Below are 12348 nucleotides of genomic sequence, written 5' to 3' on the forward strand. Positions count from 1 at the left end.
GAAATGTGGGCAATGTTTAGGTGTGTGAAAGAAAAACCCCAACAAAAACAACCATCTGTAGACCAATTGGCTTAAGCCAAACTTTAGGTAGTTACGTAGTCATGCCCCAGCCTCTGCCCAGAACTTAAAAAAAATATATTGAGAATTCCCCCTTGATGAATTTTTAGTGTAATCAAAAACCGCTGCTTAGCACCCATACTTCCTTCCTCTTTAAAATTTCTAAAATGTTTGCCCTTTTTTCCTCCAATTAACATCCACTTTTTGCTGGATTGAATCCTAAATATATGTATATTCTCTTAATTTATCTCTCATAATTATCTTCACAACTGATAGATCCTTTGTATTTTTTAATAGAATTCTGAAATTTCTTATTTGCTCCGTAGCTGCTATAAAGTAGATTTCTGAGGAGGATTCCTTGACTAGATATTAGGAAACAATTGGAAGCAAGACAGCAAAATGATTGTGAGAACATCTTCATGTAATCCTAATTAAAAAAGCAAACGTGGTCGTATGGAAATGTGCACTTTGATATTGAAAAGCCTGTCATTGGGTGGTATTGCCCTGTGTGTTCATGATGTGGGTCCTGCCTCTTCCCCTCCCACAATGAGAGACATTTGCCTTGTTCTTACTTGCTCCTCTGTTACTGTTTAAATGGAAATTAAAGCAAAGTTAGCAAATAAAATGCCTGCTATCTTACAACAGAACAGTCTGCTCCAGGTCAGACCTAGATTGGAAAGAGGAAGTTAAGAATATGTTTTATTGGGCTTATGAATAAAGTTACTTTGACCCCAGTGAAGGGAAATGCTTTTTGGATTTCATTTTATTCTATCTATATGTCATATATAAGCCCAATTGATCAGTTTTTTTTTTTTTTTTTTTTTTTGCGTTATGCGGGCCTCTCACCGTTGTGGCCTCTCCCGCTGCGGAGCACAGGCTCCGGACGCGCAGGCCCAGCGGCCATGGCTCACGGGCCCAGCCGCTCCGCGGCACGTGGGATCCTCCCGGACCGGGGCACGAACCCACGCCCCCTGCATCGGCAGGCAGACTCCCAACCACTGCGCCACCAGGGAAGCCCTGATCAGTTTTTAAATACCAAATTATTCCTAAAGCAAGTTGATAAATTTACTGTGACAATTTTAGCAGGATATGGTCATCATTTTTCCTATTAATAAATCTCAATTATAAGAAACTTTTTGTATTGACACCTAGAAGGGATCATCCATATGCCAGACAACTGAAATTGTTACTTATTAAAAATAACTTTCTTCGTCTATCTTTTAATTATTTGTGAAACACCTAGTATGAACCTGGGGACTGTATTATAAACTGAAAATGCAATGATATTAATTACAATAGTTAGAAGTTTTGAGTCTTTGCTAAGGCCTTGGCACACTGCTATATGCCTTTTATTGGGGCAGTTCCATTTAATTTTCACATCAGCCCTAAGGAGTTAAGTCCTGTTCTACCCATTTATACAGATGAAGAAGCTGAGGTTCAGAGTTGAGTTGCCCTGAACCTTACCGCTGGGAAAGATAGCACAGGGGTTTGAATCCAGGTTTATTTTGTTTATAATTATAGAACGTTTGTCTTTCAACTGCCATGAAACAGCAAAGTCTTTACTGTTGAGAAATATGGAGATTAATAGGCAAGACAGGCATGTATAGACCAAGGACTAAGGAATGAGAATTGCAGGGGTGACTGATTCTGTTTGGAGCAGCAAAGAAAAATCAGCTTACTTAAGATGACTATAGAGCCTTCCAGAAAATAACATGAATGCTACTTAAATAGTCCTTCACTAATTCACAAAGCATGAGTGAGTGTCAGCTCTGTACCAGCCATTGGGCTTTGGAGTATCATGCAAAAGCCCTTTGTTACCGTGCTTAGTCTTGAGTTTGATACAGACGTTCAAAATGAAGTCACAGCATTAACGTAAGGAAAAGCGCTGTGTGTTAAAAGTGCTCCTGGTGAGTTAAAGTGAATGGATCTTGTTGCCATAATATGAATATAATAGGGGAGAATAAATACTGATTCAAAAAACAAATTAATGATGAACGAGAAGGTAGTTCATCTATTTAAAAGTTTAAGTAAATGACTTAAAAAAAATAATACGTAATATCATGCCGGATTATCCCAGCACACTAGTTACTTCCTGTTTCTCTTACTCACTTGGGGCAGCTGCATGAAGTCAGGTCACAATGGAACCATTTCTCATACAGAGGCAGTAACTTACTAAACAGTCCTTTAGAAGGAAGCAGTGGTGAAGACACCTGCCAAAAGCGCTTGATAGAACCCGGGATTAGAATTCACACTGGAAGAAGCTGGCTCAATGTGTCATACAAATATGAAATGCTTGTAATTGCACGTTTCTAAATTGAAACTCTGACATCTGTTGGAGTATTTTTCTGATGCCAAGAAACCAAATGAAACAAAAAGTCAAGGAACTCAGAAGTTGGATACCCAAATACAGTGTGGTATCTTAAGTACTAGGTTGCCTTGCTTCTCCTTTGATATTTGACTTTGGACCTGCCACAGAATGTGGAATAATGATTGGTTTGTGTGGCCCATCTAGAATCTAGATTGGGTTTTACTTACTTTTATTTTTTAGATAGATAAAGTAATTGCATGTTTGTTATGGATCAGCTTGATTCAGAAAGTTAAATTTGCAGAACCCTGGAATCCCTTATCTTGCAGAAAACTGGTAACTGAAAATTGGAAAGGGCAACTTAAAAAGCCACAAGGTGGAAAGTGTAAGGAGAAGTGCTAATGTCCTTCCCCTAAAGAGAAGTATGCACTTCCTTGCAGCCTTTCCTCAAAGTCAGTAATATGTACTTCCCACAGTATCGTCAGTTCATGTTTTTAAATCAAGGGGGTGAAATGACTTACATATTCCTTTTATCCTACCTTATCATGAATTAATCTCAAAATTAAGCTTAGTATATATAATCACAATTTAAGGTGCAAAAAGTCCAGGCGAATAGTTGTTAATAAAAAGACTAAAAATATTGGAATTATTTGCAATGACTGGCAAAAAGGATGTACAGGAAAATAAACAGGTAGTAGTTGGAAGTTTTTTTTTTATTGACAGAGACTCCCTTCATAGGAAATAATCTTGTCTTTCAAATCTTTACTTATCAAGTATGTGAGATGGTTAGAAAATCTTTCTATAATCAATCATGCTTCCATATTCTAGGTGTGTACCTATAAAACCCTGAAAAACTGCTGATAAAGTTTACCACCAACTAAAAAAGTTCAAAGTCTCACCTGTTATCTTCTCCAAATCTTGTTTTTTCCACCTCTATTTCTGATCTATAAAAGGCACTCTTACCTTCCTATTAATATGGAACAAAATCTAGAGATCTTTGGCTCCTTTTTCTTCATCTCCTATTTCTTCACCATCTCACTTTACAACATAAGTACACATTCAGTCAGTCACCAAGTTCTTCCGTTTTCTTTCCAAAATAGCCCTTACGTTGAGGTTAACTTTGATATTTGTAACAACCTTGTAGGTAGTCCTATTATATGCATAGAATTCTACCTTTCTATCCATCAGAGTTAGCTTTCTAACAAACTCTTCTTGAGTTTGTCCCCAACTTGGTTTTCCAATGTGATTTTTCACTACTCTTTACCTCAGTGGACGGGACCTGCTTGCTTTCCTAGGTTATAAGCCCAGTAAGCCCAAATCGCTTATTTCTCTAGCCATTTTCCTGCCTTTTTCTCTACTCAGGAATAACCTTTTCCTCTGCCTGTTGAAATCTTGCACACATTGATATAATTTCATGTAATGATTTTCTAAAGCCTACATGAAACATTGCAAGTTCTACAGGTATTTTTTAAACTATTTAGCCAATTGTTTTCAAAGTATGTATTATCAGCAGCATTGTTTTACTTTAAAAGCTGTCTTACACAGAACCATATAAATATATGCATACAAACACTCACAAATATGTGAGTGTAATATACATATATATGTAATTTTATTGGAATTAATTGATTTGCTAAGTTCATATTGGTAACATTTATTTTCATAAAGTCAATTGGTAAGAAGACTGATAACTAAATTTGAAATTGTTGATTATGAATGACAGTCTGATACTGGTTTTTGGTTTATTCTTTTTTTCTTAAACAACATTTAGAAATTATTGTTATATATGATTTTAAATCATAGATTTTTATGATTCATTTTGCAGTTTCAGGCAAATTTGTCAATAAACAGGGGAGGCAGGAAAAAATTACCCTAATATCTGCAGAGAAACAGATGAAGAACGGAGGTTAAATTATTGATGGACTGCAGTGTATTAAATTTACTGTATAACATATTTGAGTTCATTTTTAAAAATTACATTTACTTTTAGAATAGATTAGATTTACAGAAGAGTTATGAAGACAGGACAGAGCTTCCACACACCCCACACCTCCACATCCCTGCTATTATTAACATCTTACATTGATATGGTACATATGTTATAATTTTTTATATATAAATTTATTTATTAATTTGTTTATTTTTGGCTGCATTGAGTCTTCGTTGCTTCACGCGGACTTTCTCTAGTTGCAGCGAGCGGGGGCTACTCTTCATTGTGGTGCGTGGGCTTCTCATTGCAGTGGCTTCTTTTGTTGCGGAGCACAGGCTCTAGGCGTGTGGGCTTCAGTAGTTGTGGCATGTGGGCTCAGTAGTTGTGGCTCGCAGACTCTAGAGTGCAGGCTCAGTAGCTGTGGCACGCGGGCTTAGTTGCTCCGCGGCATGTGGGATCTTCCTGGGCCAGGGCTCGAACCCGTGTCCCCTGCATTGGCAGGCAGATTCTTAACCACTGCACCACCAGGGAAGCCTCTACATATGTTATAATTAATAAACAAATACTGATACATTATTATTAACTAAAGTCCCTACTTTGGTTATATTTCCTTGGATTTTACCTTCTGTGCTTTTTTTAATTTTAAAAGAGTTAAGCTACATTTTAGGAATGAAATTTGAATATAACAGTGGAATTATCAAAACACTCCATGGATTCTCTGGTTTCTGTGGAACACAGCAAAAACACTGTTCTTTCTGCTTAAGTTTCATCTATTACCTGTTACCCTAAGCCACGCTTTTTGAAATTATGTTTCTCAATAAAGAATTACTTTCTCTCTAGTTCGCTAAATAAATTGCACTGTTTAATGCCCCATGCCTATGTTGGCTTTCTGCTTGGATGATCTCTTCCTCTCCTTGTCCAGCTAGTGAATTTTTGATTAATCCCCTAAAATCTAGCATAAGAACCATCTACTCTGCTCCTTTCCTAAAGATGCTAATAATTATTCTGCAGTGGTTTTAGTATCAGGCATTTTTTTGTCAAATAAATACTCAAATTTCTGATGTATTTTGTTTGACTTATCACTTCACTTCCCATTTGAATAAATTTAATACATTTTCCATTTCCTTTATATAGATATGGCATACAGAATTTGAGAAACTTACACATTTAACTAAAGGGAAATTCTATAAAATCTGATAGAGCAAGGTCTTGAAGTGTGTGTGTGTTTGTGTGTGCATGAGTATAGGAACTTTCCTTTTTTGTTCTTTTTGGCCTACAGTCAAGTCAATAGAAATGAGCTGAATTGGACCATTGCAACCATGAGACTTTCTTAGGTGATTATTTTAAGCTTTATAATTTAATATTACAATAAGATTTGCAATTTAGAATAACTGAATTTTGGGGATTAATTAAAAGAATACCATTAACATAATTTTTTGTGAATCCAATATAATTTAATTAGCACTTTGATCATGAGCGATGATAATAATGTCTAAGTGGGTCAGTGCTGATTTCTGTTATTCATGCTACCTCCTCTAGGTTCAAACTGCTGCTATTTTACAGAACTTTAATATTTCCACCAGTAGAGAACAGAGAGGAGTAGATTTTTTCTTTTGTTTTCTTTTGGTTTTTTCTTTTGTTTTTTTTTTTTTTTTGGTACGCGGGCCTCTCACTGTTGTGGCCTCTCCCGTTGTGGAGCACAGGCTCCAGACACGCCGGCTCAGTGGCCATGGCTCACGGGCCCAGCCCCTCTGCGGCATGTGGGGTCTTCCCAGACCGGGGCACGAACCCGCGTCCCCTGCATCGGCAGGTGGACTCTCAACCACTGCACCACCAGGGAAGCCCTCCATTTGGTTTTGACTACTTGTAAAGCAACATGATTATAGAATGCCAGGGGAGGATTTTCTGTAGGACTAATTGCCTAGAGAGAATCTTTATTCTCTCTAAAGGGTCGTGAGAGTATGATGAAATTATTATATACCAATTTATTAAGTTAAAGAAGTCCAGCTTATATATTTCTTTTCATTGAAATTTAACCCTGTAAGTGATGTTTATACAGCTGGGAGCAGTTTGCAAAACAGAAAAAGATTATTAAATTGATTGTTGATAATTATTTTTCATGATAGCAGAAACCATTTACATTTGTGTAGTGTCAAACAGTTATTGGCTCCTTGCAACCTAAGTGTCCATCGACAGATGAATGGATAAAGAAGATGTGGCACATATATGCAATGGAATATTACTCAGCCATAAAAGGAAATGAAATTGAGTTATTTGTAGTGAGGTGGATGGACCTAGAGTCTGTCATACAGAGTGAAGTAAGTCAGGAAGAGAAAAATAAGTACCGTATGCTAACACATATGTATGGAATCTAAAAATAATAATAATAATAATAATGGTTCTGAAGAACCTAGGGGCAGGACAGGCATAAAGACTCAGATGTAGAGCATGGACTTGAGGACATGGGGAGGGGGAAGGGTAAGCTGGGATGAAGTGAGAGAGTGACATGGACATATATACACTACCAAATGTAAAATAGATAGCTAGTGGGAAGCGGCCACATAGCACGGGGAGATCAGCTCGGTGCTTTGTGAACACCTAGAGGTGTGAGATAGGGAGGGAGGGAGGGAGACGCAAGAGGGAAGAGATATGGGAACATATGTATATGTATAACTGATTCACTTTGTTACAAAGCAGAAACTAACACACCATTGTAAGGCAATTATAGTCCAATAAAGATGTTAAAAAAAAAAGAAACAAAACAGTTATTGGCTTCTTATTCATCATCTCATTTAATTCTGACAGAAATTTATTTCTATTGGAGCTAAAGACATTGTGACCTCCATTTACAGTTGAGGAAGCTGAATATGAAAGTGATTAGGAAAGTGATTGTGAGGCAGAAGAGAACCAGAACTCAAATCTCGAAGGGGATGCAGGACTAAGTTTTGCCTAGCAACAAATTTGGTTATATTATTTGAACACTTACTATTTACCAGGTGATGTGCTGGGTTTGGAGATCCACAGATGAAAAGACATGCTTCCTTATAAGAAACATTCAAACTGGAAAAAAAAATGAATTCCACTTCTTTTTTTCCTTGCTCTGACTAGTGAAGAGGCTCAAGGACTGAGTTGTGCCCAAATGGTGGAAATAATAGGAGATTAAAAGAAGAAATAAGTTTGGGGGGCATGAATTTGGGAGGAAAGTTTTACACAGGTTGTAATTAGATAAATACCTGAACCAAGACAGTGATAGAGGAGATAATGAGAATGGGAGATAAGTTTTACATATATTTGGGAAGAATTTTAACAAAAGTCAAGAAATGGGTGGATATTGGGAATGAAGAAAAGTTGAAGAAAGCTGTTCACATTATTTTTCTCCAAAATAGGGAGTGATAGAGCATTAAGGTGAAATGAGGGTGGAGTAACACATTAAATTTTTTTCAGCATGAACTTCCTTTCTTACCACTACCCTCCATTTTCACTACATCCTTGCCTAAATTTAAGCCTTGATTTCTCTACCTATGCTTTTCTTTCTCTGAGTCAGTATTACAATTCAGAGGCAGAATCTGTTTTCATTGGAAGAGGGAAGGTCTTCAGGGACAGTCTGCAGAAATAGGATTCTCTGTCGGTAAATCCAGGGGAACATGAACTGGTCACGAAAAACTTATAGGTGGATGGACAATTAGGAGAAAATTACAGGACATGAAGACAGATTAGAAAAGTTGGTTTCATCAAAGAGTGCACAGTACTTGAGGCTGAATTGCAAGTACTGCACTCCCAGCAACAGGAGCTCCTGCTTCCAGTAGACACCTTAGGATGAGAAGACCACTGGCAATGCTGTAAACAGCAGTTAGCCTTGGCTAACTCAAAGAAATGCGGTAAGGAATAGAAGAACTTGGAGATACAAATAAAAGCTGTGGGCTAGAGGAAGTGTGTGGCTATTTGGTAGTGATAAAGTGTTGCTTCTTAAACAGACTCTGCCTGGTTTAACGTGGAAAGCAATGAACCCTGTGGTTGCTTAGCCTCATTGCCTACTCAGTTCAGTCAGTCAGTTTTGCTCCCTGGAAGAAATTGTGGACTGAATAAAGGCCAGAAAATAATGCTTACTCAGCTGTTTCCTTATGCAATTGACTCTAAGGATTAGCAATCCAGGCAGCCTGTTCTCTGACCCGTGCTTGGACAAACTCAGTATTTGTCCTCACTTTCCATCTCATCTACAAAGCTCCACCTTAAATGCCCACCTGATTCTCAGCTACTCTGCAAAATTCTGATGACTGATGCGAAGAGTGAAGCATTTATAAAATTAAAACAATATATATTTTCATGAAGGTTTCCTAAATGTCCATGAAAAGAACTACTTTAGATTTTTGATCACTTAACAGTAAAAATAACACAGATAATCTGGGATTTAATAAAACCAAGTGTCTCATTCACAAACTAAAAACACTGAAAATGTGAAACTGTTCATCCAGCACCAAGAAATATTTCATCCACCATAAGTAATTTTTAATAAAATAAGAGTATTTTTAAAATATTCTTATTAGTTGACTATTCTATTATTTAGTTATTTCTGCGGATCAAAAACTCATATTGCTGTAAATTATCAATCAGACTAAATTTTTATGACAGCCTGTTTTGTATAGTTACATACATATTTTGTATACTTTTCCATTAAAGAATAAAGTATTTAGGAAAAGTAGCACTAACCTTTATGGGAAAGCAGTTTGTCAAATGATTCACCCCATATCACTGCTTCTTCAGGAGAGATTCTGTTCAAGAAACAAAATGTTTTATAATGGAGTGTGCAGAAACTCTACTTACGAATCTGCTCTAACATGTGCTATCATACTGCTCTTTTCAGTCATATTTCACAGGATTTCTCCTTTGATTATTATACAATGGAAATTGTATTTATATTGGAAAGTTCAAAAACATTGGTCAACTTTCTTTTGGTTTTTGCCTATAAAACCATGTGTTAAAATAACATTATTTTCTCATGAATTATTTTATTTTCTAGAGAAAAATAATCATGTGTTAGGTTAAAAACAAAGAAATCAGGTCAATTATCTTTCTTAATTTGGCAAATAGAAGAACCTAATCTAACAGTGTCTTTCAGTCAAACTTTTTTAAAACTGCAGTTTCCTTGAAACTCTTACCAAAATATGCAACAATTTTTTTTTAACAGATACAGGAAGTTTGACTAATGAAGTTTTAAAGGGGTAAGAAATAGGAAACATTTTTAATACAACAAATATTTTAGAAACGTTGATAATTGAGAATTGAATATATTTGTCTTGGACCTTTTATTGGTCATATTTCATATTTGGAAAAATTTATATTATCCTAGTGTATAAGGTTATTCCATTTCCTGTTTGAACTAAAGAAATGGCTAAAAGTTACAAAACATCCCTTTTTGTGCTTTACTTGATACTGTACCTAGGGCATTTTTTCCAAACTACTGAAGAAAGAGATGAATAGCACTTCTCAATGACATTGTGCAAACTCTTAAATTAATGAGTATTTCATCAGTTTAAAATACAAAGTGATGAAGGAGTAAAATATATCATTTAAAGTTGACAGGCATATAATTTTTAAAAAGCATCTCTAAATTTTTATGAGATTACTTAATTCAAGCTATGAAAATGGTTTAATTTTATGGAATATTCCTAGTTTTTTTGAAATGAGATCGCTAACCCTTCCTTATATTACTGTGTAATCCAGTAAAATCCAATAAAATGGTAATCCCTAATTTCCTCTTTCTTAAATTTTTAATGATACAATCAGCAAAATGTCCCCCCAAATAATTACAAGTTATTCACCTTGTTTCTTTGGCCAATTGCCCAGATCTGCTGGAAAGAGTATCTTCGTGAAACTCAGGTTTCTGCACAAGAAGACTTAGCCTATTTCTTTTTTCCTTAGCTCTGTAATGAAAAGGCATTAGCTTCAGGACAACTTGGATGATAATTGAAATCTCTCCTTCTGACTGTCAAACAGATTTGGGATTGGTAATCACCTGGACATCCCTTCTCACCCACCTCCCTCACTCTGGACACACTCAGTGGTTATCTTAAGAATTTCATTTAAATGCTGTTTATGGAGGAATTAGGATAGCATATGTGAAATATGCTTGTTTTTTTTCCCCTCAGTGACTTTAAAGTATTTGAGATTATATTTCAATAAATATTATTACAAGTTCTCCTGTGTGGTTAAAACTGTTGCACTTAAAAAAAAAAACTTTCAGATTTAACAGTTATTTACTCCTAATAAATAGATTTTTTTCAGTTGTAATATTACAATCAATATATTTTCAACCAGATATTTTAAAAGCAAGTGCTAACAAATATTCAATGTCAATCATGTTTTTAAAAGTATAAGGCTGACTTAAAAAATTACGATTTTTACCTGATTTTGGCTTCTTTGCTTGTTTCTTCTTTTCCTGAACCATATGTTAACTTGAAAAAGGTTTTTTCTTTTGGTTCACACATATTTAATTGAGAAAAGAAAATCAATGATGTTTCCATCTTCTCTCTCTAAAATGTAGAGATGTCTAATTTATTACATCTTTCACTTGTTAATGCTATTCCATGGTTATACATGATGGAGTAAAAAGTTATCTCAACCCGTCAGCAACACTTTAAAAAAAAAAATCAAGAGCTTGTGTTTCTGCCTCTGCAAAAATATAGAACTGAGGAACTAAAGTACAATTCAGTCCGGAGTTGTTTAGGGAAATGATACTACAAATTTGCAAAATGACTCTTGGTCTCTGAGATAAAGACTAGTATTACCACAGGGCAACTTCTCTTTCTAGTTTGTGCAACCAGAATAATGCTAGACCCAAATGACAATGTCATTTCCCACAGGAACTTTTTAAAAGGGTCTTTAACGTGTGTAGTACGCGTTAAAATGTGTGTGGCAAAGTGCTACACCAATCATATTTTCCCTTGTTCTTAAAATTAAGTATTTTTACTTATTTAAATACATTGAATAAGGTAAATTACATTTAACTGACATAATGCTATGTAATGTTAATCACGTTTGCTTAACATATTGTATCAAAATAAGAAGATAGATCATAGAGTTTCACAGTTGAAGGGGACAGTAAGAAGCATTTAATTCAACGATTTTTAAGCATGGGTCCATGGAATGACTTTAGACATCTATAAAATTTTTACCAGTCCATGATGAAAATGGGAATAAAAGATCATATGTAATTTTTTCCTTAAACTGTATCTATTTTTAATATGAAGCACTTATTCTGAATTTGCCCTTTTGTCTTTTTTAATGTTAAAATGTTTTTAATGAAATATTGTAACTAGAGACGGTAGTTTGTAGGATTGTTTATTTTGTTCTTACTAAAAAAGAAATGGCAACTCAAAGTTGATTCGGCTTCCACTTTCTTTTTTTCATGAAACCCAAATATCTAAGAAATGCTGATCTAGACCATAATTCACATTAAAAAAAAAAAGGCAGGGATGATAGATATTAAGTGATTTATTCTTACAAATTCCCAGAGGTCAGTAGAAAAGAAGATCTGGAATTATCAGAGCCTTTGATCACCAGTAGCATGTGCTTTAGTCTTTCTAAGTCTTTGATCTCCAGTAGTGAATGCTTTAATTCCTCTAAAATTGTATATATTAAAAAAAAAAGTTAACAAATCAAAAAGAAAATTTATTTTCAATCTTTTTGAATTATTGATTTTAAGAAAATAGTTATTCTTAAAGATTCACAGGGATCCCTCTTAGGGATACCAGCTAGGAGCTCAAAACATTTGCAGAAATGAAATTAAAGAATATTTAGTATATATTTATATATATGCCCCTGATTCTATAAGTTTTACTTTGAACATATTTTTAAGTTCACCTTGGCTGAAAATTGACTGTTAAAAATATTGTACAGGAGGGCATTTTATGGCAAGTCTAGCTGGAAATGGATGTTGATAATGCAGATTACGCTTCCACCACAAAGTCCTTTAGTCTCTAGTATTTATTAGCACTCACCATATATATATGAGGCTTAGTTTTGTAAAGGTGAATGAGGGCAAGGGCAGATGAGCAAG

General features: G+C 35.2%; 1 protein-coding gene across 1 annotated transcript in view; it reads right to left on the minus strand.

Moving 5' to 3' along the window:
- The window catches only part of RGS18 (regulator of G protein signaling 18), a 28450-nt gene extending 17554 nt beyond the window's left edge, over positions 1-10896 (minus strand). Inside the window, exons 1-3 of the mRNA XM_081218827.1 lie at positions 10695-10896; positions 10112-10213; positions 9000-9061 (exon numbers count right to left, since the gene is read on the minus strand). Coding sequence (XP_081074953.1) covers positions 9000-9061; positions 10112-10213; positions 10695-10813 — 283 coding nt within the window. The 5' untranslated portion in view covers positions 10814-10896. The remainder of the gene's footprint in view (positions 1-8999; positions 9062-10111; positions 10214-10694) is intronic.
- Between the last annotated feature and the right edge of the window lie 1452 nt (positions 10897-12348).

The sequence above is a fragment of the Mesoplodon bidens genome, assembly GCF_964165515.1.
Source record: "Mesoplodon bidens genome assembly, chromosome: 2".
In the NCBI taxonomy this organism is placed as follows: Eukaryota; Metazoa; Chordata; class Mammalia; order Artiodactyla; family Ziphiidae; genus Mesoplodon; species Mesoplodon bidens.